The sequence below is a fragment of the Balaenoptera acutorostrata genome, chromosome 2 (assembly GCF_949987535.1).
Source record: "Balaenoptera acutorostrata chromosome 2, mBalAcu1.1, whole genome shotgun sequence".
In the NCBI taxonomy this organism is placed as follows: Eukaryota; Metazoa; Chordata; class Mammalia; order Artiodactyla; family Balaenopteridae; genus Balaenoptera; species Balaenoptera acutorostrata.
In genome coordinates, this window is record NC_080065.1 from 131,017,274 (window position 1) to 131,042,788 (window position 25,515).

Genomic DNA, 25,515 nt, shown 5'->3' on the forward strand with positions numbered 1-25,515 from the left:
AATCATATAGAATGTAGCCTTTGGAGTCTGGCTCCCTTCACTTAGCATAATGCCTTTGAGGTTCAGCCATGTGGTCGGGTGTATTGGTAGCTCGTGCCTTTTTTTGGTTGAGTCATGGTCCACGATGCGGACGTGCCGGAGTCTGTCATCCATTCGCCGATTGAAAGACATTGTGATTGTTTCCAATTGTTTGGCAACTATCACTAAAGCAGCTATAAACATGAGCATACCCATTTTTGATTGAGCCTGAGTTTTCATTTCTCTTGGGTAATTACCTAGGAGTGGGATTGCTGGGTCAGACGCTAAGTAGGAAGCGGCCAAACCGTAGCATGAGCTTCTAAATAAAACCATACATCAGATCATGTCACCCTTCCACCTAAATCCTGCCAAAGGCTTCCTATTACACTCAGTAAACTCAGAGCCTCCCAGCCTTATGCGATCCAGCTCTTGCCTGTCTCCATGGTCTCCTCTTTACCACCTGCCCCTCACTCACTCTGGTCCATCCTTCTTTCTAGTTCTTTCACATCTTTTTCTCAAACAGGCTGAGCTTTCTCCCTCTTCGGGATCTTTCCACTAGCTTGCGATCCCTCTCCTGGCATGTTCTCATGCCTGTCTTCACATGGTTCGTTCCTTCTTGGCGTCTGTGTCTCAGCTTGAATGTCACCTTCTCAGCAGGTCTTCCTTGACAGCCCCCCACCAATCTAAAGTAGCCGCCTCCCCCAGTCACTCTCTGACACATGAGAGCATTTATTACCGCCTGGTCTTTTCCTGTTTGGTTGTTTACATGCTGGCTCTGCCATTTATGTCACCCCTTCAGCTCTCTTGTCTTTAAAGTGGGCATAATAATGCCCCTTCCCCTGCTTGATGGTTTCTTTTCACAATATTACAAGCTTCTGGCGGCATCCTTTTTAAAATTTTCTATCTCAACTATATTAATCATCTTAATCATCTTCACATTGTTATTAAAAAGTTCTTAAAGGAAGAAAAAGTTCTTAAAGGAGCAAACTCCCTTTTACCTCTATAGGTGAATCTCTAAATTAGAATGAGACACGTGCTTTTAGAGGGCAACTGGTGACAATCATCATGATGGAAATTTAAGTAATTGTCCTGGAAAGTTTGTTCACACAATCCCCTTTGTCAGCATATTTCCGATTTCTGAAGGCCATGAACTCACGGGGCCCTTGGTGGCAAGGGTACTCAAAATACAATACAGTCAGTGGTGGTGCTAGAGCTGGCTGGAGCTAGATGGCAAGGGCTGGGTGTTAGGTTTTCAGGAATCTTGCTAGCCAGTTGTTAAACCATTGGTAGATTTTTACACCACAGAGATTGGTACACTCTACAGATCGGGGTGAGGGGGGTCATTTGTTTGTTTGTTCTGTTTGTTTTTCTGATGTACCAGCACACCACTGACTAAGAGGTATAGAACAAGAGAGAATGGTGATGAGGTAAAAGTATTTAAAGGAAGTAGTAAAAGGTGGTCTTAGCCTTAGGTGATCCAGGGTCCTGAATGGATTTACATTCTGGTTAAACACTTATCAAACGTATGAACTTGAGCAATTTTGTCCACTCATTATTCCACAAACACTCACTGAGCACCCACTCTGGGATACAGCAGAGAACACGCGTATAAGGCCTCTGCCCTCAGGCAGCTAACAGTCCGGCAGAGGAAAGGAAGATAAATGATTACGGTGTGGAGTGGGAAAGCATGGGGGCTGCAGGAACACCGAGAAGGGCAAACAGCCAAGTCAAGGGTGGAGGGGGGGATTCAGGGGTGGCTAGAGGAAGAGGGAAGGGTCCCCCAGGTAAAGGAGGCTGGGATGATGCTGAGAGAGATGGGAAAATCAGAGCAGAGTATCATGGCTTGTTTTAAATTCTTCAGACCTCAGTAAGAGTTGTACCTACGTTGCAGGAGAGTTGTGAGAATTGATTGATATAGTAAAGGAATTGGGATATATTGATAACAGATGGAAGCTGACCAAGGAGTGACAACTGAGGCGGTGGCATCTGAGCCTGCTTCAGACTAGCCTGGGTAAGACACAGCTGCTCACACGAGATCAGGATGACTAAATTCTCATCAGACCTTTTGTCTTTTCAGCCAAACCTCACCGCAAGACACCTCCTAGAGAAGAACAAAGGCCGTCAGTCATCCCGCACAAAAGGCATGTCCCTGGTGTCATCGTCCAGAGGCAAGGCGACCAACACACCCACACTCCGAAGGGGCCCGGGGTCCAGGAGGAAGGGGCCCGGGCAGTTCTCCATCATGACAGCCTTGAACATCCTCAACAGGATGGTGCACTCTCCCTCGGGGCGCCATATGGTGGCGATCAGCACCCCGGTGCTCGTCAGCTCCAGCAACCCCTCTGTGATCACCCAGCACATGGAGAAGGCGGATGCTCCTCCCAGCTCTGTGGGGCAGGTAGGGAACAAACCCCTGGCATAAGGGTACCTTGGAGTTGGGCAAGTGACCCACACCGTGTCACAAGCAATATTGGATGTTTAGTACCTGCTAAGCCCCCATAATGCATTAATAACAACTAATGTCATCATGTGTCAGAGATGTCTATACATGATCTCATTTCATCCTTGAAACAGCCTGTGAGCTAGGTATTATTATTGTTGTTGTTGTTGTTACCTCCATTTTACAGATGAGAAAACGGAGGTTTAGAGGAGGGGGGGTTTGCTTTCCCTTGTTAAGAGCCATGGCATGGTTCCTGTCCCTTAGAGAACTTCCCTCCAAGGAGATAATGACATCTGTTTTCTGGGATCACAGTTTAACATTCACTGTTCCATCCTCCAGTAATGTATCAGGCATCACGTGGAAGGGAAGAAAAAGAAAGAAAAAGAAACTATGGGTTATTGGGTGTTTTCAGGACTAGCTATATACTTTGCAAGGCCCAGTGAAAAATGAAAATGCAGGTCAAAAATGATTAAGAATTTCAAGATGGCAACAGCAGAGCATCAGACCAAGTGACGGGCCCTTCTGAGCACAGAGCCCTGTGTGACTACACATGTCACACACCCTTGAAGCCAGCCCTGGTGGTTTTCATATGGAGCATTTAATAAGATAATGTATGTAAAGTGCTTAGCACAATGCCTGGCACATACTGAGTACCCAATAAGCATTAGCTCTTAATACTATTGTTATTAATACAACTACTATTATTATTAAGCCTGGCCACTGAGTTGCCAACTGAAGGGAGATAAGCCAAGGGGCAGTCCTGGCAATCCAGAAGCAGAACTACTTCTAACAGCACGAGGCTATTTAGGTTGAAGGATGCTTTAAAAGATGAAGGACCAGAGGTACAAGGCAAAGTGATTAAGAATTGCACGTCAGGTATTCTGCTATAAACACTCTCTGGAGCCAGGCAGGTGACAACTTGAAAAGACAAACCTCAACTTGCACTGATGTAATTTTTATTAAGCTGTAAACCTTGTTTTTAAACTCGAATCTCTACCTTGGGATTAAATGACTTAATTGGACTTTAATCCCTTTTTAACAAGACAAGGAGGAGGAGAAAGTCAAGGGTTCCTCAAAGACCTGTGTGCTGGTCTAAAAGGAAAACAATCACCTGCTACAGCACTTCAGACCTTATACCACTGTCTGCATCTCTAGGAGGCTGGCTGTTGATGTCATTCTGCCCACCACTTGCACTGCATACACACTCACACACAATTACACTCTCCCCTCCCTATACACTCTCCTTGCATTCAAAAACTGTGAAATTCCCTTCCCTTCCCTATACACTCTCCTTGCATTAAAAAACTGTGAAACACACTCCATACACTTTTTTACAAGTACATACACACTTTGTGCCCCAAGTTCTACACCCCGTACACACACATACACACACATACATGCTCCAACATGGGAGCCTAGTGACTCACAGTTAAGCGAAAGACTAGCAGAATTTTTCTGAAACCATTCTTTCTAAATATATAGACATAGGTATATGAAGTACAGCCCACACTCAGTAGATCTAGGCTAGCTCACTCAGCTCTAAGTTGGCTTCCCAAAGGATTTAACCAAGAGTCGCTTTCCCTGTGCCTTTTTCATTCTTCTTCCTGGTCATTTACCTCATCAACAGAGAGGCTGGACCGAAGCAGAGAATCCTAGTAGGATTCAAAACAAGTAGTAATCCTTCCTAACGTTCACAAATCGTGAGAATTCCAAAGTGTGGCATTGGCATATCCTATCCCCAGGGAACCACTGCACAGCACTGATAGCCTTTTCTCAATTCACATGGTGGTGGATTATAAGTATTTCTACATGTTTGCCCAGATGTTGTCAAAAACACACTCTTAAAATGCCCCACTTATGAGCTACATCTAAGATGAGTGGAAAGTTGAGCAAATGACAAGATCTCCTGCTTCCTTTTTCTCTAACATCCTTGAGAGCTGTGGTTGGGTCTAGCTTATCAAACCCCCCCTCCTTCCCCATCCCAGCACCTTTCATAGTACATAGTCCCTAGTAGGTGCTCAATAAATCAATGAATCAAGACATTTGGCTTAAACATCTAGGCAGATGGTGGTGGCGTATACATAGACAGGGAAGACTGGAGGAGGAATTGTTTCCTATAGAAAGATCACAGGTAAGTGTAATTCTTTCAACCAGTAGACATCTGTTGAGTGCTTACAATGTACTAATTACCAGATTGAGTCCTGGGGATTCTACTACCAAAGCATCAAGAACAGCAATAATAACCTCAAACATTTATTGAAAGTAAAAGAATTGATAGGTAGAAAAGGAAGGAAGGAAGGAAGGGAGGAAGGAAGGAAGGGAGGGAGGAAGGGAGGGAGGAAGGAATTCTTTCTTTGTTGCCAGTGTCCTGAGTCCTGTGCTCCATCCTAAAATATGGTAAGAGCCTTTGTAGGTGAGGTACTCTCACCACTTTACAGCGACATAATTAAGGCCCCCAAGAAAAATGGTTTGGCCAAAGTTCCTGTAATTAGTGAACAGTGAGAGTCTGTTTTGACCGTAGAATTGTGTGATTCTGGCCCATAAGCTCTTGTCACTATGCTTCGCCATTAAAAAAGACGTCATCAGGCAACACCGTTACATCAATGTAGTTTATCTTGAATGTCTGTAGCCTCCCTTTTCTTGCACGTCTTCACTTGACTCCAAGGGCTTCCAGCATTCTCTTCTCTGCACACCCCTCAGTAAAGAATTTGCCCTAAGTCTTCTGTACCTCAAGAAGGTTTTCATTTACTATCACTTTGTTCCTTTATGAACTACCAACTGTGTCCAAGCATTGTGCACGGTACTGAAGGCACCAGGAGTAAGCTTTTGCCCCCAAGGAACTCACAGTCTAGCAGGGATACAGAAAATAAATGACTGACTATAGTGGAGTTAGGGCTTCCTAAAATGAGATGAGCACCCTGATGGCACCCACACTGACTTAGGTGGTGAAGATACTTGGAATTTTACAACACAGAACTGTCGACAGAGAAAGTTACTTCCTTTCCAACTTTCCCCAAGCCTCTTGGTGATATCAGAAAGTCTTAGTTTGGTGCTAGTCTGTCTTTAACATCCTCTATCAGGTTTTGCTAATCTCCCTCTGTCAGGAAGAGAGAACAAGGCATCAGGCTCAGAGCTTTGGGCAAGCAATTGCCCATCTCTGAATTTCATAACACTGTATGTTTTTTATCATGTTGTCGGATGTTATCCTTCATATCTTGCAAGTGATACCAGTTCTTGTTCACAGAAGTCTATGAAAAATTTTTAATACTTTATTAAAATGTTAAAGCTTTTTTTTAAAGAACAGTGAGTTAATAAAGGTACAAGTGATATGTGGATATGGCAAAAACCATGAAGATGGGACGCAATGCAGTTTAGAAAGCACCAATCCAGAGTAAATACATGCATAATTAGAACGTGTAGGAAGTGCTGCGGAAGCAGAGAAGAGGGCATTTGTCAGCTTCAGTCATGTTCCCTGAGAGAGGGATATTTGAATATTTGAACATTGGTCCTTCTGTGACTGACGTGTAAAAAGTCCAGGAAAATTTTTTAGGGAAAAGCCTCTTTAAAGAATGTTCAGTCCCCACCAGCTAAACGGAGGGGGCTTGGAGGAGCAAGGAGTAGGTTTCCTGAAAACACCTCTAAAGAAACAATGAAGAGGTGGATTATCCTTCACCTCTTAAACGCCAAAGGGTAGCAGTTCCTATCTTCTCACAGAGAGAAGCTGAAGCAAGGAATTCTGTTTTCCTGTTGTCATTGTGTCCTCCCACCCTTGGGAAACCACCTGACACATCTGGCTGGAACGTCAGGAAGTGACCTTAAAGGTGAACTTTGGACTAAAAACAATTGTGCTTGAAAATAATTCAGGATTAGACCTGAAGACTCTGAGTAGGTTCCGTGGGAAACTGCACTGCAGGAGGTTAAGAAGGAGAATTGGAACCAATGCCGTTGGCCTTTGGGGGAGTCCTGGAGATTATCTCTAGGTCTGCACTGAGGATGGCGATGCCTTAGAAGGAGAAGGAAAGTCAACTGCATGGGACACGAGTTAGAAAGAAGTCCGTCAGTAATGCCTCTTAAGGGAAGCCACCGTGCCAGGCCCACCCTGGAGATTCCAAAACTGACTTGTTCAGGATGTGGAGTTGGTTTGTCCCATCTCCCCACTCGCAGCACCATGAGGTGCTCTTGTTTTCTGTAACTCTAGCCTTCCTAAGACATTCTGCTCCCCCTGTCTACGCACCCTCCCTGCCCAGGGAACTCAGCCTCTTCCTCCCTTCCCCCTCCCACCACTGCCAATTCCTCCAGCCCCCTCCTTCAGCCTGCCCCTTCTCCTGTATCACGGGCCCAGGTGATTGTAATTGCAATGCAGCTATACAGAAAGCCTGTCGTCATTCCAGAGTTCTCTCTTTCCCTCACCTTCTACACCCAGTTCGTCAGCAAGCTCAGTTTGCCACCTAAATTGCAATTGTTTCTATTCATTCCATCCCACTGCCTTAGTTTTGGTCCCCATCACTGCTTCAGCCTCTTCCTGGTCTCCCAGAACCTTGCTCAATCTCAACCCCTCACCCTGCCGACTCCCTCACCCCTACCCATTCTCCCAATCATAGCCTCCACACTCTTGGACACCCAAATCTGTTTGGCTGCTTCTCCTCCCCAGACCACCAATGGTTCCCTACAGTCTTCAGAAGCGGCAATACCTGCCATTAATTAAGTGCCCACCAGAAGTCAGAAACTATCAATATGAGATGATTTACAGACATTATGACTATTCTCACAACTGTTCAGAGTAGGTGTTCATGTGCCCATTTTACCAAACAGAAAATGTTTGGGACAGAAAAATTAGATAACCTGCCCAAAGTCTGAAAGCTAGAAACAGACCCAGGATTTGAGGGCAGACCTGTGCCCTCTCTCCTAAATGAGTGAAGGCATTCTAAACCCTCCCTGATCTGACGGTAGCCTTCCAGCCTCCCCCCATGTTCCCCCCACACATGCACACACACAAGTTGCAGTGACCTACTCAACATCTGTAAGCATAGTGTATACTAGGCCACCTCTTGGCTTTTTGTGCTTGTACCCAGCATAGTGCCTGCATTACTCTGGGCAATGAACAAATGTTTGTGGAATAAATAAATGCTGTTCCTCCTGGAATTTATTTTTGGTTCATTTGCCTGTCACAGTCACATCCATACCCCAAGCCCTGTATGCATATCATTTCTTCAAGGAAACTTCTGCCACCCCTCTTCTGCAGAATTAATATCTTTCCCCTGTGTTCACATCACATTGTTTACACTTGTGTTCTTTGTACTATAAGCACCCCATATGTATCTTATCACCAGGCTTACTAGATTGAAAACTTGTTAGGGGCAGGGGTGTTGTTTTATTCATTTATGGTGCTGTTGACTTTCCAAAGCCCCAATCAAGTTTTCTAATAACATATTTTGCCTGAAGAATCAAAAACAAAGACAGAGGCCTCTGATTTACTTAAATAACTACCAATCCCTTTCCCCTCTTCTGATTACCCAGAAAATAAAAGAGGCAAGATAGAGAGGGGAAAGACAGGTCACTGAAATCATTCCTCATGATGTGATTCCCTCCCCCAGGCCTCCTCCATCCCATCCCAGGATGATGATATGGCAAGTCCAAGCATCTTTCCTGGGCTCCTGGGAAGATAAGCTGTCATGTGCCTTAGGGAATCCTGAGGTCTGTAAAGCTGTCTCTCCTTTCGATCCAATATTCAAAATATTCTGAAGAAAGCAATTTCTTGGAGCTTCAACTATAAGTCCAGATCTCCTGTGTCCCTTTGTCTCCATCTTTCGTAGAAATCTCCCAACCCAACTTTATGGTACTCAGGACGGCCATGAGAGATGGTTTTTACTGAGTAGTGAGATAATTTTTTTTTTCCTTTGGACACAGTGTCAGTGCTAATGTATGTTTAAGATTCTTAGCTAATCTTCCTTCTAAGGTAAGTTACAGAAATAAACTTCCCCTATGCTTATATTCTTATTTTGATTATCTTCCAATATAAATTTTTATCTTTACAATTTTCACGCAACAAACCCCTGCTCACAAGTGAGGCTGTCAGAGCTCTCTTGAACCGGCCGGATTGGCCCCAAAGAGTCGTGAGTGAAAAGCGGGGAGGCACCACTAAATCAACACCTGTCCCCTCAAACTGTTCTGTTCCATGTCATCACTATCTGCCCCAAAGTACCTTCTATGGGGCCTAACAGGTGCTTGAAATATGTTTATTAAATTTTCAAGAACGTACTCCTTGGGTGGAGACAGCCCCTTAGACTGTTCTCATACATTATCAGTTAATGCCTTAGCAGGAGTTCCCTGGCAGACATCTGAAAGCAAAAAAAAAAAAAAAGACACAGTGTAGAACCAGAGGGCCTCTGCTGCCCTCTGCTCTGCCAGATCCCCTGGGTAAGAACTCTCAGGAGCCACCTAGAGAAGCGGTGTTACGTACAGGGGAAACCACTCCAGCCTTAGACCCAGACACCTCTCCCCCGTCCCAGCAGTGAGACTTCTGACAAGTCCGTAGCCACTCTAAGCTTCAGTTTCCATCAAAAAAAACGGGAATAACCCCTACCTCACAAGGCTGTCGGGAGTATCAAAGATGTAAAGTGGGTGTAAAGTGCTTGGCTCCCATTTTTATTATTTTTGTTATTATTGAAAATGTTAGCAGTCAAAATTTCTTGGTAGTCAGTTGCTAGATTTCTCTTCAATCACTCTCCTCCAGGTTTTTTGAACTTTTTTGTAACAGAAAATTTCAAACACATATAAAAGTTAAGAGAAGAACACAGTGAACCGTCCTGTACGTATCACCCAGTCTCAGCAATTATCCACTCACAGGCCAATCTTATTTCAGTTATAACCCCACTCATGAACCAGCTCCTAATTGAGTTACTTTAAAGCAAAGCTCAGACATAATATCATTTCATCCATACACATCTCAGTATCTCTTTAAAAATTTCAGGGAGTATTTTCTTCCAAGAGTTTAACATAAGAGTGATCCCATTATCACACACTAGAAAATGGAAAATAATTTCTTAAAAACATTAAATGTTTAGTGTTCAAATGTCCATATTTGCCTTATAAGTTTTTTACAAGATGTTTTGTTTAAATGGCATCTAAATGAGGTAAACACCTTGCATTGGGTTGATATGTGTATTAGATTTCTTTTATTCTACAGGTCCTCTTGCTTTTGCTTTCTCTCTCTGTCTCTCTCTCTCTCGTCCTTTGCCATGGACATGTAAAAAAAGCCAAGTCATTTCTCCTGTTGAATTTTCCACATTCTGCACATTCTGGGTTGAGCCTATGCAATGCTAACACATCCTCTCTACCATTCATGAGGAACCATTCATGACCATTGATTCAGGGCTGCAAAATGGTGACATTCCAAATCTATCATCCCTCCTGATTTTTTTTTTAATATTTATTTATTTATTTATTTATTTGGTTGCGTCAGGTCTTAGTTGTGGCTCACCAGCTCCTTAGTTGTGGCATGCGAACTCTTAGTTGCTGCATGCATGTGGGATCTAGTTCCCTGGCCCGGGATCGAACCCGGGCCCCCTGCACTGGGAGTGTGGAGTTTTAACTACTGGGCCACCAGGGAAGTCCCCCCTCCTGAATTTTTTTAAGCTGCAATGCTTCTATAAGATTGACTACTACCTTCTAAGAGCTGATGATGTGTAAGATCCTATACTGTGAGTTTTAACTAAATTATTTCACAATGATCTTCAAACTTTCATATCATGGGCCCTCAGCATATACTGGGGAATCCAAAGTTCATGTCTTAACCACTATATATTTATTCTCTCCCCACCCGCCCCGTGTTTCTCTTTCTCTCTCTTCCTTGTTTGTTCCCGGGCGTTTCCCTAGTTCAAAGACAGGACTCATTTCTCACCACCTTCTCTCCTGGCATGTTTGCCATCACTGAACTGCTACTCCTTTTTCCACTGGCCGCTGCCAGCTGGGCTAATCTCCCCTGCCTGCCTGTGCCAGTCTCCTTGTTTACAGCCTTATCACTGCCCTCAGGCCAGCCTCCTCATCCTGGCCCCATCAGCCGTGTGTTCACCCTCCTGCCCCTCCTGAGGACTGGTTCCCACAGCTGGGCTAAGAACAGGAGGAAAAGACCAGGTTTCTTCAGCCTGGAGAAGAAAGGGCTTCAGGGTTGCTGTGGGAATAGGAGTTGACTTTATTTTTCCAAACGTGGGTTTACAGACTGGTTTTGTGTTCCTGTGTCTGGAAGAGGAAAGGAACATAAATCAGCACATGAAGGATTTCATGAGGAACAGGGACAAATCTCTCCCATCACACAGATTGTTAGAAACTAAGTACGGAAAATGCTGAAGGAGCCTATGGGTGCTGCTGTTGGATTTTGGGGTGGTTTTTCTTTTTCCCTGTAGAGGAAGGCAGCTTAATATAAACAGAAGGGCTCTGAGTCAGGCTAAGCTTCATGCCACGGCTTTGCTACCTAATAACTAAGTGACAGTGAACTGAGTACCTTACCCCATCGAGCCTCAGCATCCTCATCTGCAAAATGGGTAGGTCCTTCCCTGTGAGGTCTTTTCAGGGATTAGCCATAACTCGGTAAGCTGCTGCCATTGCTCTTACCTGCTTGCCTCCAAGCAGAGTGTTTAGAATATATCATCATCGGTGTGACTGAGGAGAGCCCCTGGCTTAAACCGGGCATCGAGCCAGACAACTTCCAAGATCTAGGTGACCCTTCCAATCTGATTTCCCTAAGGTATATTTTTCACAACTCCTGGCCAACATGGGGGTGATCTTGTCTCATTCTATATGTGCGAAAACTGGCAGGAAAAGGTAATTCCATAACAGAGTCCACGTCTTCCTCCAAAATCAAATAAACTAACTGTGGTTTAAGACCAAACTAAGAGTCCTTTTCCTGCATCATTTAATGCCTCATCCGTGAGCCACGTGGTCCCAGGCTGCAAGAGTGATCATTAGTACAAGACAGGTGCTATCACTACCTGATGTGCTATGATGTCACCAGTGGGGCCTAAGAATCTGATCCGAGCGCTCCCTGCCATCAGCAGCGTGACGGGGGGAGGCATTTTGCCTCTCTAGGTCCCAGCTTTCTCATTTTCTAGGTGGAGTAACAAAACAGACCTGGCAGAGCATTATGCTGCTCACTTAGCGAATCGCACACTCTGAAGGTAAATGACACCGGGAAGAACAGCTCCTATTATTTAGTTAATGATGGTCATGGTTGTGATTCCTCTGGTCTTCTCTCAAGCACTCTTTCACACAAGAGTTCTCTTTAAAAATAAGGGCTTTGGGGTCAGCCAGCTCTCATCCTGCCTCTTACTGAGCAATATAACATTGGGCAAGTTACTTAATCTCTCTGGACCTCTGTTCTTCCATCTGTAAAACGGAAGTGATGTGGTGATTTTTTTTTTTTTTAAACCTCTTAAGATCGCTGTGAGGATAAAATGAGGTGATGCATGTATATGAGATAATGGCCAGGGTTTGGCAGTGGTAAATGGCCCAGTAAATGTTCACTGTATGATTAACGTTGGGTCAGCTCAGGAAGCTATGACCTGCCCCCATGCCCATGCCCCAGGGCTGGCCTGTGCAAACAGGCCTTGCTAAGAATGCCGTCCACCAGCAGCCTGCTTCAGAAGGATACTCCATCAGAGCCCGCCTGGGGTGCAGAGGCTTCCAAAAGTCCCCGTGCTTCCTGGATAAGCAGTGGCAATTCTGGAAGTAGGGAAGGAGTATGGCTTTGGGCTTGTATCTTGTGGCCCCTTGGGGCAACTGTACTTGCTCAGCTCAGACCCTCAGCTGTAATGCCGAGGGGAACCCGCAGGAGGGAAGCCACGAAAAAAGACTTTGGGCAAAGGAGGAGACCAGGGTGGAGACAGAGGCAGGGCCGTGTTTCCACCATCTTTTTTTGGCACCTTTCAGCTTTTTCTGTAAGCCACATCCTCATCTGGTCTAGTTGCCCAAGCCCCTCACAGCCCGCCAGTGAAGCAGCCAACAGAGAGTTGTCGGGTGTCCCCAGTGCTCCAGGCACAGGCAGTACAGTGGACCAGGCAGACCTGGTCCCTAAGCTCGTGGAATCTCCAGACCAGCAGGAAAGACAAATACTAAACAAAGTATTATAAATACCTGATACAAGATCGTAAGTGTGCAAAGTTCTGTGAGGTTGAAGGATGGGGAATGAAGAGAGTCTGAGGGTGGTCAGGGAAGCCTACCTGCAGGAAGTGGCCTTCAGGTAGAGAGAGACCTGAAGGATAAAGGAAGTCAGCCTGGGGAAGGAAGGAGGTGAAGCGAGACCCTCTCCTCAGCCCCAGCAGCCCAGTTCACTTTATACTGAAGTTACGCCAGAAAACGGCAGTGCACAGATCCCCGCCCTGCCCAAGCTCCCTGAGGTCCTCCGGGGAAAAACCATTCTTGTTTCTGGTGACCAAAGCAAGTTCGGTAATTAACCCGGCTTGCTTCTTTGATTCAGCATTTCTTCAACAAGAACTTAAACTTTACATCATCATTCTGCCCAATTAATCCTGGCAGGTGAGCCACTCAGGAGCCCCAGCCCTGCCAGGGTTGAAAAAGGGAGCGTCCTGGCCTGACCGCAGACATTTTAACACAGACTCTTTAGCCCTGGGAGCCAGGAGCAAGGGTAACTGATACCCAAGGCCACTGGGGCCCTTAACACACACACACACACACACACACACACACACACACACTCACAGAATTCAGCATGAAGGAAAAATAGGAGAGGAAAAATAAAATAGAAGGGCAAGAGAAAGAGAAAAGAGGTGTACAGGGCAACAGTCAGGGACAAGGAAGGTAGTATAGAGAAGGGTGGTACAGGAGACATGGACATTCCTTAATGGCACAGGGACCTTGTCCATGTGGCTCAAATTTGCAAGGACTCAGTAACAGCACCTTTCACACAGACCTGTTAGGAAAGTGAATGAGATATTCACATAGAGAAGGATTTGTCAACCTCAGCACTGCTGACATTTGGGGACATGTGACTCTTTGTTGTGGACACTGTCCTGTGCACGGTAGGGTGTTTGGCAGTATCCCTGGCCTCTACCTACTAGATGCCAGGAGCACCCACCACCTGGTTGTGGCAACAAAAAATATCTTCAGACCTTGTCAAATGTCCCCCAGGGTCAAAATTAGCCCCAACTGGGGACCACCTATGTGCGGGAGATAGCACAGGGCCTGGTGTACAATACATGTCGAATAAACGGCAGCTGACATAAGGTCTGTGCAAGGCAAATGCCCTTTCTGAATATCAGACCCTTCTTCCCAAACACATGCCAAGAATATAAGGGCTTTGGAGAAAAACTGGAACTTTCCGTAGGTGGGACGGGTAGACTTGCCAGTGCCATCACTGGAAATGTGCAAACAGACTCATGTGCAGAGGGTTGGAGAGGCTGAAGGGACCTATATATTCACTGGATTGTTGGAACAGGTCCACTTTCCACTCTGCTCAGCTCAGAGGGAAAGGAGCTAATTTTGTGGCGTGGGTAGCAGGTGCCAGGCCCAGTGCCAGGGTCTTACATACAGACCAGCCTCTGTGAGTACTGTGAATAGATATATTGTTTCCATGTTAGATGGAGGAACTGTGACCCAGAGAGGCTAAGTAACTAGCTCAGTGTTACTCAGCAAGTACATTTCAGGATTTGGGTCAGAACCCAGGTCTGACTCTCTTCCAAGCCCATGCTCTTTCCCCACCCAGGTGGCAGGAGTAGGGCTTCTCATATGCTGACTTGATCATTCACAGTGAGAGTTTAAGAGCAATTCAAGGGCAGTAACCAGGCTTAGTGGGAAGGAATGATGGGATTGATTAGCAATGTCTGTCATGGGCCCAGGAGTAGGAAAAGGAGGCAGGTGTGCCAGGTGTTTGCCATCCTTGTACAGACCCATAATCCAAGATTCAGTGATTCTGTATCATCCTAGCTGGCGTTTTCTGGGGTCTACACTGGACTAGGGGTACATCTCGGTTTGTTCAGCAAATTAGCTGCTTTCATGCTTTCTCGGGGCATAGCTGAAAATCAAGTCTTCTCCATAGGTGAGGGTTTCTACAGAGGGCACAAGGAGCCTGTTCTTAACACACTGTTCTCATGGAAAAACAAGGTAAAAGCCCCTATCACAACCCTTTGTTAATGCTTGAGGAATTTTGTTTTTGATGATTAATAATGTTCTCAAAAAAGAAAAGGAAAGAGAAACTTCTGAGGAAATGGGCCATTTTTTTTCCATAGAAAAAAAATGTTTGTTGTATTTTCAAAGCACAAGCTTTGGCAGATGCAATATCCATCCTTCTCCCTCTCTTCCCACTCCAAAACAATCCAGCCCTGGTGGAAAATTGCACAACTAGATGCATAATAAAACCTGCTTACATGTGCAAAGAACATTGCAAACACCAGTTTGTTTCCAGACACTTCAGCTAGGGAAACTTGCTTTCTCATGGCTGAGTCTAGGGCAACCCTGAGGACAGAGAGGGTAGAGTCAGAAATGGGAACAGATCCTTCCCTCCTGCTGGGCTTAGTTCAAGCTGCCTAACTGAGCTCTTGTGCTCCACCTGCTGCCTTGGCCTTGACCTTGATCTGAGCTGGCACTGATTAGGGAAGGCTCCTTGCCTTCACAGTCCTGTTCACAAACACAGCGTGCCCACCACGTGCCAGCCAACCATTCATTCAATAAAGATTTACTGATTCCATGTCATGTGCCAAGTTCTGGGCAAGCACTGGGGAGACCAACCCTAAATATATTTGAAGCAGCATGTACCAGGTCATAGAGAGCATTCACGGTTTTAATCATTCTCTTGCATCCATTTCAAGTGGGTAGGACATGAATGAGATTGGAGAATGTCTACCCTTGATGTTCAAAGTCATATTCCCTATGCCTGGGATTAGGCCCTTGCTGGGCCCTCATCTCTTTATGCAAACAGAGAAAGCAGTCACCAGGGGAAGGACTATGCACTGCAAACTATTTCTGCTATTGGCACCTGGAAATTATCCACTATTCATTTATTTGCCGGGGAGGTGCTACAATAGGAATGGCAAACTACAGCCCACCGGCCAGATGTGGCCCTCAGCCTCGTTTTGTAAGGCACAAAGCGAAGAAGGTTTTTACAGGTCTAATTGGTTGGAGGGTAGGGGGGAATCAAAAGAAGAATACTCCATGACATGTAAAAATTCCATTTTCAGCATCCAAAAATAAAGTCTTGCTGGCACACGGCCACACTCATTCTTTCCGTATTGTCCACGGCCGTTTTCACACCACACAGCAGAGCTGGGGACTTTCAAGAAGACTGTATGTCCCACAAAGCCTAAAATATTTACTGTCTGATCCTTTACAGGAAAAGTTTGCCAACCCCTAGGGGAAACCTTGCTCTTTCTTTCTTTCTCTCTCTTTCTCTCTCTCTCTCTCTCTCTCTCTCTCTCTCTTCCTTTAAAATGCAAATACTTGCTGGTCTAGCGACATCTGAGGTCCCTAATGCCTTGGTGAGAATGTGTGTACCTGGTCACTTGCAGCCCTGCAGGGAAGAGGCAGCAGCTGAGCCCCCATAGCCATTCACATCTGCCTCTGGGTACACAGCTGTCACTTTACACCTTGTTTTGGCATTTACCTTGCTGCTGCCTTCTTACCCTAAACTCCATAACAGCAAGGTAACTGGTGCCTCCTGACCCTCTCCAGGGTTAATCCTAGTTGAGCCTGGCACGGGGAAATATTTAGTAAATGTTAGTAGATGTCTGAGTGAGGAAGTGAGTGAAACCCAGTGAGTGTACCAATGTGTCTGAGTCAATAAACGTAAACAAGAGACTGAAGAAATGGCTGAATTAAGGAATGATCAAGTGATCTAGGGGGTCGGACGAAAGACAGGAGACATGGACGAGCGAGGGAATGCTTGTAAGAGTGAGGAACTGAAGAAAGAAATAAGTATACAAGTGAAAGCGGGAGATGGGCTCTCTACAAGTGCCGCGTAAAGGAGATGAAGGGTGTCACCGCCAAGCTCTGCTGATCCCCTCATTTTGCCTTGCTTGCTCATGCCCTGCCAGCCGTGGGGATTTTGTGCTTAATCAACACCCTCCCTTGCTGAGGGTGTGCCCATGCTTTAGTGCTTTAGCGTCTAGGGCTTCTGTCAGAGGACAAAAACACCTGCGCCCCTGGGCGTGAGGCCGGATGGCTGTGCCTCCCTTACTGTGGCCTCCCATATATGGAAAAGATACGCCTTCAGCTGATGTGTCCTCAGCCCCATCCCTTCTGTGCACCGCACGGGAATAGGACCTACCCCAAAAGCTGAGGTCCCCACAGAGGCACGCTTTTCCAGCGCAAGGGATGGGCAACATGTTGATTTGGATGACATTCATGGCCACGGTCATCCTAACCAGGTGGGAAGACGTGGAATCAAAAACACCCTCTCCAAAGCCAGCCCCTCCCGGTACTCTGTTTCCTTCCTAGCACATCTTTTTTAGTCTCTTTCCGTGTTTTTTGTTTTGTGTATGTTTATTGTTTTGCCTGTTCCCTCACTAGAATATAAGCTCCCTGAGGACAGAGCCAGGCACATGGAAGTCTCAATAAATACTTGGCGAAAATGAGTGAAACATAGTCTGGAAAACAAATCATGTAAACCAACCGCTTGAACCAGCTACCAAGACAGGATCCCTTCTCCCAATGGGGACCTGACCTGACTCTGCCACCAAATCCCACGTGTGACCTTCAACATGCCATTTCCCCTCTCGGAGGCTCAGGAAATTAAATTAGACTATCTTTAAGGTCCCTTGCAGCTCTCATATACTACAGTTCTAAAGCTAAGGGGAGTGGGCTTCAGATTTTTCAAGGTCCATATATAGTTAGTTAAGAAGAATCTCAGTTCCCTGACCACAACTCTAAAAAAAAAAAAAAACTTTGACTATTGCATAAGGGACAGCCATTCTATCTGGCTCATGATGGAGATAAAGTGACACTGGGTGTGGTAACATCTCTGTTTTGGCCAGCGGCCATCTGAGCATCAAGTGTGACTATCCAAATGCAGCCATTCCTCTCCCTTAGGCTTTGCTGAGCCTCTGCACAGAGCCAAAGTCTGGCCTGACATCCCACTGCCAATGCCTTATGAAAGCCATAAAAGTGCACCATGAAACCCCAGGGAGAGAAAGGACTGGGAAATCTCTTCTCAGCCATCCTTGCAGGATTCCCAGAAACCAGGCATACTCGCCCTGGCTCAGCCCAGCATATAAGGTACAAACATTGGGAGAGGACTTGTCTGAGGGCTCCAACCCTCACAGACTCCTGCGCTGTGAGAACCCTCCAGCCCTGACAGCCTCTTGATCCAACCTCCAAACTGCACACACTGTTTTGCATACTGTAGGGAGTTCTGAGAGGGTCGGCTCTCAAGTCAGGATGTTTAGGTTTGAACCCCAGCTCTGCTTACTGGCTGGCTCTATGGCCTTGGGCAAATGACTTTCATGAGTTTTGCCTTGACTTTCTCATCTGTAAAATGGGAATGGTGATGATAATAATAGTATTTAGCCCTTTGGTGTGTTGGGAAGATGACATGAGCTAATAGGGTGCTTAGGAATGGATGATCCCTAGGAAGCATTCAAATATTAGCCCTTGTGGTGGTTGTGATTTGCAAAATTTGTGGATGGTGTTCCCCATCTCATCTCAGTGAGATTATACACTCCTTAAGGGCAGGGACCACACCTTCCTCTCAACCCCATCCTCACATTGCCTCATCCAAGGCTGGGAACACTCAGAACGCTTGTCAATCAACAGGCATCAGACATTCATTCTCAAATGTTATAGGAGGTCTGCTAGTCAAAATCCATGGGCACTGACACCTAGCCTTCTTTTGAGAAAAATGACACAGGTTGTGAGAAGAGGCTGAGCTAAGCAACATCGAGAGAAGGTAAAGAACAAAAAGTAAAACTGTCCACCCCCCCAAAAAATATATATATATACTTTGTTTGGTGTTAACTTCTTAATGCCAACAGAAGAGAGAACTGGGAGGATAGTCTCTTCACATCTGTCCCAGACGGTTCAGACACTGACCTTCCTGGAAGCAGACTCAAAAGACATTTACTGAGTGCTGAGCTACTGTTCTACAGGCTGGGAAAACCAATAATAAGTTTACGGTTGTTCTAAGGCTGGCCCTCCTTCTTAATGCAAGTCCATGGTTTCATTCCTTCTGAGCACAATGAGATGAAAATATCATGACACCTGGAAACGAATTTGTCTGAAATGTTGTGCCCTCCCTTTATTTCCTATCCGATGCAGTGCCCTGAAGGGTGCGATGCACCAATTGTGCAAAAGGCCTGGGAGCTCCAAGCTGGTGTGGTTCGCTCAGTGACAGGAGAAAACAGAGGGCTTGCTTCAAGGGCAGTCAAACCGTCAGGCACCACAGACTGAGCCCTCTGGGCAGGCAACCAAAACTATTTAAATCTAATTTGGGACAGTAGTGGACAAGCCTCTGATTTCTGCAGAATCCTATAAAGCCTGCAAGCACACTATCCAGAAAGGGGCTGTAAATCCTTGCTCTGGAAATATTACATGTCTTTTCACTCACTGTAGATCCCTGAGCTTGTCTCAAGAAAGGACTCCCAGATCTTGGTGGACTTTATGACCACATCCTATCAACCCCGTGGGAAGGAAAAACTGTTAGGTGACAACCACATCAGAGGTCTCCCAAGGGTCCCCTATAACAATAATCCAGAAGAGGAAGGCAGACTTGGCAACAAAAATACATCAGGCAGTGTTCCAGGGTACCATGACGGCTCCACATCCTAGGTCTGTGAGATTGCAGATCCTTCATTTATTAAGGGGACTTATTACTCAAAAGGTGCAGAGACCGCTGCCCTGACAACGTGGAGGGGTGTTATCCTTTTTCTATTTTTAAAAATGTCTGTTGGGGTTGCAGTGATATCCTTCGAGAAATTTTTTAAATAATGAGACAACAAATAAGTGGCAAGAAATTAACTTTCTGAAGATACCAAGTGAACTTGACACTGTCACATGATTTCTGGGCTCACTAAATTCTTTTTCTGGCCGTGCCACGTGGCTTGTGGGATCTTAGTTCCTTGACCAGGGATTGAACCTGAGCCCTCAGCAGTGAAAGCACCAAGTCCTAGCCACTGGACCACCAGAGAATTCCCTTCACTAAATTTTTTAGAAGGGAATTTTTTTTTTCTAACTTTCCTTTAAGCCCTGCTTCAGTTTGCTTCTCCAGCTACCTCCCTCAAAGTAAAAGCCACAGGCCTGTAAAGATTGATAGTCCTTAGAGAAAAACCTATTAAACCTCACCTAAAACAGATGAAGGAATTTAGGACCAGGTAGGTTAATTTAGGACCAGGTTAACTTCGCCAGGGTCATCTGGTAAAAGAGTAATAAAGCAGGGAGCCATACCTAGGAAAATCTGAATTCAGAATCCACATTTTTAGCAATTATGCCATATTGTCTCTTGACTGGTTTTGGTTTGCTGCTTTCCCCATCCAGCTCTCCCTGTGGGTCCATTTTCCTTAGTTCAGGAAATAACTGTCAGCCCCACTCTCTCTGCCATAAAAAGCCACTTTCTAAGTCATGGAGTCTGTATCAGAGGCCAGTACAGCATGTGAATTTCTAGATGTTCAGAAATGACTCCTCTTTGGGTTGCTCGTGTCTGGAAAATGTGCAGGCAGGACCCAGGTTCTGCCGGGTTTGAGACAGAAGAGTTCTCGCACAGTCTGCGCTATCCTGGTGAGCAGTGGCCTTCGTCATCGATCCCCAGGACCTAGCACAATACTCGGTACTCGGTAGATGCATGACAAGCATCTCCTGGGAATAAATGCCATGAGAGGACCCACAGCAGATCTAAGAGGAACTTTGCTTGTTTAGATTTTTATGGCCCCTAATGAAGCCCAGTGAGAGGATTTAATTATAATTATTGCCAAGCAGTTACTTCTTCAAATGGACCGTTATGACTGGGAGGGCAAGGGTTATAATTAAGGTTTTGGTATACCGTGGCATTTCAAAAAGCACTAATAGCACTCAACTCATCAGATTCTGCTTTGGTACAAAATCCCACCTTGCAGGCAGCAGGCTGTTAGACTCAGGAGAACATGAGCTTGAAAATGGAAGGGGGAGTGGCAGGGCTGGGGATACTTTTTGCCCAACCAGAGGACCCAGCTTAAAGAAGGGGATTTTGCCTTTCTGGTTTGAGGTGTGGCCTTTTTTCTGCATTTTCCCAAGAAGCCAGTGCAGAGCACATCTACAGAGAGGTGCCAGACCCCATCCTTCACTGGAAGCCTCAGGGTACATGAGAAAAGCCCAGTCCAGTGTCAGGAAAGGACTCCTGAATACACCTCCCACACGCAGGGCTAGTTGCCCGTCACTCAGTCTTTCTCAAAGGGAATCTGGACTACTGAGGCCCTTGTGTCCCAGAGAATGAATATTTCCTCCTTAAAATCCAATCTCGTGTGAAGCAACTATACTCCAATTAAAAATTTTTTTTAAAAAAAATTTTAAAAAATCCAATCTCATTGAGAAAGTCCTATCTTCCTCTGCTTCTTCTCACACATCTGCTTTGTATGTCTCCCCTCTTGTAATAGTAACAATGTTACAATTTGGGGGGTATTTCATATGAGCCAGATGTTGTGCAAAGTACTTTGCATATATGTTCTGTTGAATTCTCACAAGAATTCTAAGGGATAGCTACCGTTATTGCCCCCTTTTACAGATGAGGAAACTAAGGCTCAGAGGAATTATGTCTGAGCCTCACACAGTTGGTTATGGTGCCAAATTTCAAACTCAACTCAGACGGCCCCCAAAGTCCATTCTCTTAGCTATGGCTGCATAGTGTTTCAAGGATTTATAGAAATCCACCAAATCAGTGACTGTCCCCAGGCAGTTCTTCTTGAGTAATGCCATGGGACCCTGGAGACGCTAAGAACTTGAACTGACAGTGTGGTGGTCCACATCACCTGGGGTTTTCCAAGCTTCTGTACAGATATTCCAGGCACCACCTTTTCTCCCCAACGGAGGCCATCAAGCAAATAAATTAATCAGAAACTTATCTTCCGCAAACATGGTTTATGAAAAACATTTTACATCTGGGACACAGTTCTTGGCAACTCTTTAGAATCGTATTATAACCATTAAAGAAATTTACAATCTTCCCACAAAGAGAACCCCAGACCAAGACAGGTTTACAGGTGAATTCTTTCACGCTTTCAAGGAGGGGATAATTTCGCTTTTTACAAACTCTTCTAAAGAATGGAAGAAAAGAAAACATTTCCCAACTCATTTCATGAGGCCAAGATATTCTTAATATCAAAAACCAGAACACAACAACATAGGAAAGGAAATTTTGAGTTCTACCTCAGTCATAAACATAGATGCAAAACCCCTCAAGTGTCTATTAGCAAACCAAATCCAGAAATGTAGGAAAATAGAATAACCATGATTAAGTTGGGGTTTTCCCAAGATTTGAAAGGTTAATTTAACATTATGAAATTAATTGTGTAATCTATCACATTAACAAATTAAAGGAAAAAAAGATCTTTTCAATAGATAAAGAAAAAAAGTTTGATAAAATTCTCTACCCATTCATTACACATATTTTAAAAGTCTTAGCAAACTAGGAGTAAAAGGGAACTTCCTTAACATGATAAATGGAATCCAAGTAAAATCTACAGCAAACATCACACTTAATGGTAAAATGTTGAAGGCATTCCCTTTAAGATTAGGAAAAAGAAAAAAATGTCTGTTATGTTTACTCAACACTGTCCCTCCCAGAGTACCTGGCCAGAACAGGAAGATAGGAAAAAGAAGAAACATAGTTGTCTTTATTTGTAGATGATACTGTTGTCTATATAGAGAACTCAAAAGAATCCAGAAAAATGTATTAGGAATAAATAAGAACTTAGCAAGGTTACTGCATACAAATCAATACAAGAAAGTTAACTGCACTTCTGTACTCTAAAAAGAAAACAGAGAATTCCCTGGCAGACCAGTGGTTAGGTGGTGCTTACACTGCCGAGGGCCCAGGTTCAATCCCTGATGGGGGAACTAAGATCCCACAAGCTGCATGGCATGGCCAAATAAAATAAAATAGAATTATTAAAAATAAATAAAAAGAAAATAGAAAAATAATTTTTTAAAAAGATACCATTTACAACAGCAACTCAATTTTTTAAATCCAACAAAAGATATGCAAGCCCTTTATGGAGAAAATGTATCAGACTTTACTGAAAGACATTAAAGAAGACCTAAAATGGTGGAGGAGGGAAGAATTGGGAGTTTGGGGTTAGCAGATGCAAACTATTATATATAGAATAGATAAACAACAAGATCCTAGTGTATAGCACAGGGAACTACATTCAATATCCTGTGATAAACATAATGGAAAAGAATATGAAAAAGAATGTATGCATGTATAACTGAATCACTTTGCTGTACAGCAGAAACTAACACAATATTGTAAATCAGCTATACTTTAATAAAATTAAAAAGAAGACCTAAAATAAATGAAGAATTATGCCATGCTCTTGGATAGAAAGACTCACTGTCTCCCCATTTTTATTTATAAATTAAAATCCCAGTGGGTTCTTTGTGTGGAACTCAAAGGGTGATTCTAAAATTCAAATGGAAGGACAAAAAGCCAATAGCCAAGATGCTTCTAAAAAAGAAGATGGAATTTGGTTGGGGTGAAGAGTGGGACCTACACTATCAGATATCAAATTTTATTTTAAAGCTATAATAATTGATGGCACGAATTTAGCACAGGGATTCTATTAAACCATGGAACATACTGGAGAACCTAGAAACAGACAACATGGAGACTTGATTTATGACAGAGCAGGCTTTGCAGATCAGAAGGGAAGGATGAAGGGAAGGATGAACCATGGTGCTGGGCTAATTGGGTATCCATGTGGAAACAGATGAAATTGGATTCCTCCCTTGTCAAAAAATCAATTCCAGGTGGATTAAAGACTTAAATGGGAAAGACAAAACTATAAAACTTTTAGAAGACAACATAGAAGTATATCTTTATGACCTTGGGATAAAAAAAAAATAGTATTCAAGATTCTTCAAAAGTATAAGCCATAAGGGAATATGTTGTAACTTTGACTCTATTAAAAATAAGAACTTCAGTTCTTCAGAAGACACCACAGAGTAAAACTACAAGCTACAAAAAATTCATATCCAAAATATTAGAACTCCATAACTTAATAAGAAAATAACCCAAGAGAGGGGTGGAAAAGCAGACAAAGGAAATGAACAGGCATTTCATATAAGAAACAAGAATGGTCCATAAACATTTGAAAAGAAACCCCAGCTCGTTAGTACTCAGAGAAATTAATTTGAAACCACAATGAGATATCATTTCACACCCACCACAAACAGGTATTAAAAAGCTCAGCATTAACACACGCTGGCGAGACAGTGGGGTAACAGGAATTGTCATTCACTGCTGGTGGAAGTGTAAATTGTTACAGCCACGCTGGGAACCAGTTTGTTATTGCCTAATAAAACTGAGCAGGCTCCTACCCTACGGTCCATCAATTCTACTCGTTAGGTGTAGATCCTGGGGGAACTCTTGTACATGCGCACGGGGAACATATACAAGAATGTTCATAGCAACATCCTTCAGAACAGCCCCAAACTGAAAATCACCCAAATGACACATAAATGATAGGATGGTTAAATGGTGGTAGATGCATACAATGAAATACAGGACAGCAGTGAAAACCAACCACGACAACTTAGTGTTAAGCAGAAGATGCGAGTCACAGAAGAACACACGCAATGTGAATCCATTCACACTGTGTTCAGAAACAGGCAGACCTCAACCACATATGGTTTAGGGATGTATACCAACGTTTTTAAAAATTACATAGAAAATCAATGGAACAATCAATTAAATTTCAGCATTGTAGTTAGCTCTGGGAGGAGGGAAGAGATCTTATTAGAGAGGAATATGCAGAGGGCCTCTAAGTACTGTATTCAATTCCTATTTTTATTCTGTTTCTTGAGTTGGGTGGTATGTATGCAGGTGTTAGTTTTGTTATTCTTCTTTAAATAACAAAAAATTATATACACTTATTTCTATGCCTACTGTATTTATAATTTAAAATGTCAATAATGAGGGAAAATAACAGAGTGGAGATGGGGGTGGGGGGCATGGAAAGAGCAGGGGTAACAGAAGCAGTGTGACCTGCTCAAGGAGCTGAGAAAAGAAGCCACGGCTGAAGGAAGTGAAGCGGGGAGGGAGAGGGGAGGAAGGTGAGGCTGGAGAGCAGGGCAGGGGCTAGATCACAGAGCATATTCAAAGCTTCGATGACTACCTAGAAAATAGAGATGTAGTCGGCTTCACAGCATTACATAATATTACCCCTGCTGACCTCACTGTGTACTTGAGAAGACATTTTTTCGAGGTGGACCTAAAGGGACCTGCTGCCAGCTCATGATCGAGTTTTCTTTTTCAGACAACGCTTTTACTCTCAGGGCAAATCAAAGCACTCGACGGTGCCTCCCTGCTCATCCAGAACAGGGAGGCTTTGTAGGCCGGACTGGTTCTGAGACAGGCTTAGAGAAGGAAGGAAAGCAGTCTGGCAAAAGGAGCTCTGACTCTGTTGGGACGTCGCTTTGGCCAGGGAAGGAGGAAGATAAACAACAAAACAAAAAGAACTTCATATTCAACCTCCCTCCAGATCTATTGTATATTACAGGGGACACTGGCCAGGGATGCTGGTCGTTATGAACATGACATACCTGTGAACATAAAAACAGAATGCTGAATTTGGCTAGACGGCTTTTTCCTGGGATGCACAAACATGCCTCACATACATGAGCTCTCTAGCCACATGGAGTTAAGTGCTAACCTTGGTGACTCACAGAAAGGGCTCCAGGCCAGGGTCCTTGCTCCTGGTGTCAACTTAACCTGTCACTTGCTGGCCATCTCCTGAACATCACGTAATCTTTCTATCTTGGCTACTGCATCTGTAAAAATGGGAGTTGATGACAGTGAGGTCTGTGTATCACAAGTTAGTGTTGGAATTGTAGGCTGTGAGTGAAATACCTCTTGGAGACCAAGGCGAGCG

At 44.4% G+C, this 25,515-nt stretch overlaps 1 protein-coding gene across 1 annotated transcript in view; it reads left to right on the forward strand.

The window, feature by feature from the left end:
• SH3RF2 (SH3 domain containing ring finger 2) overlaps positions 1-25,515 on the forward strand; it is a 137,762-nt gene that overhangs the window by 68,966 nt on the left and 43,281 nt on the right. Inside the window, exon 5 of the mRNA XM_007194171.2 lies at positions 2,096-2,416. Coding sequence (XP_007194233.2) covers positions 2,096-2,416 — 321 coding nt within the window. The remainder of the gene's footprint in view (positions 1-2,095; positions 2,417-25,515) is intronic.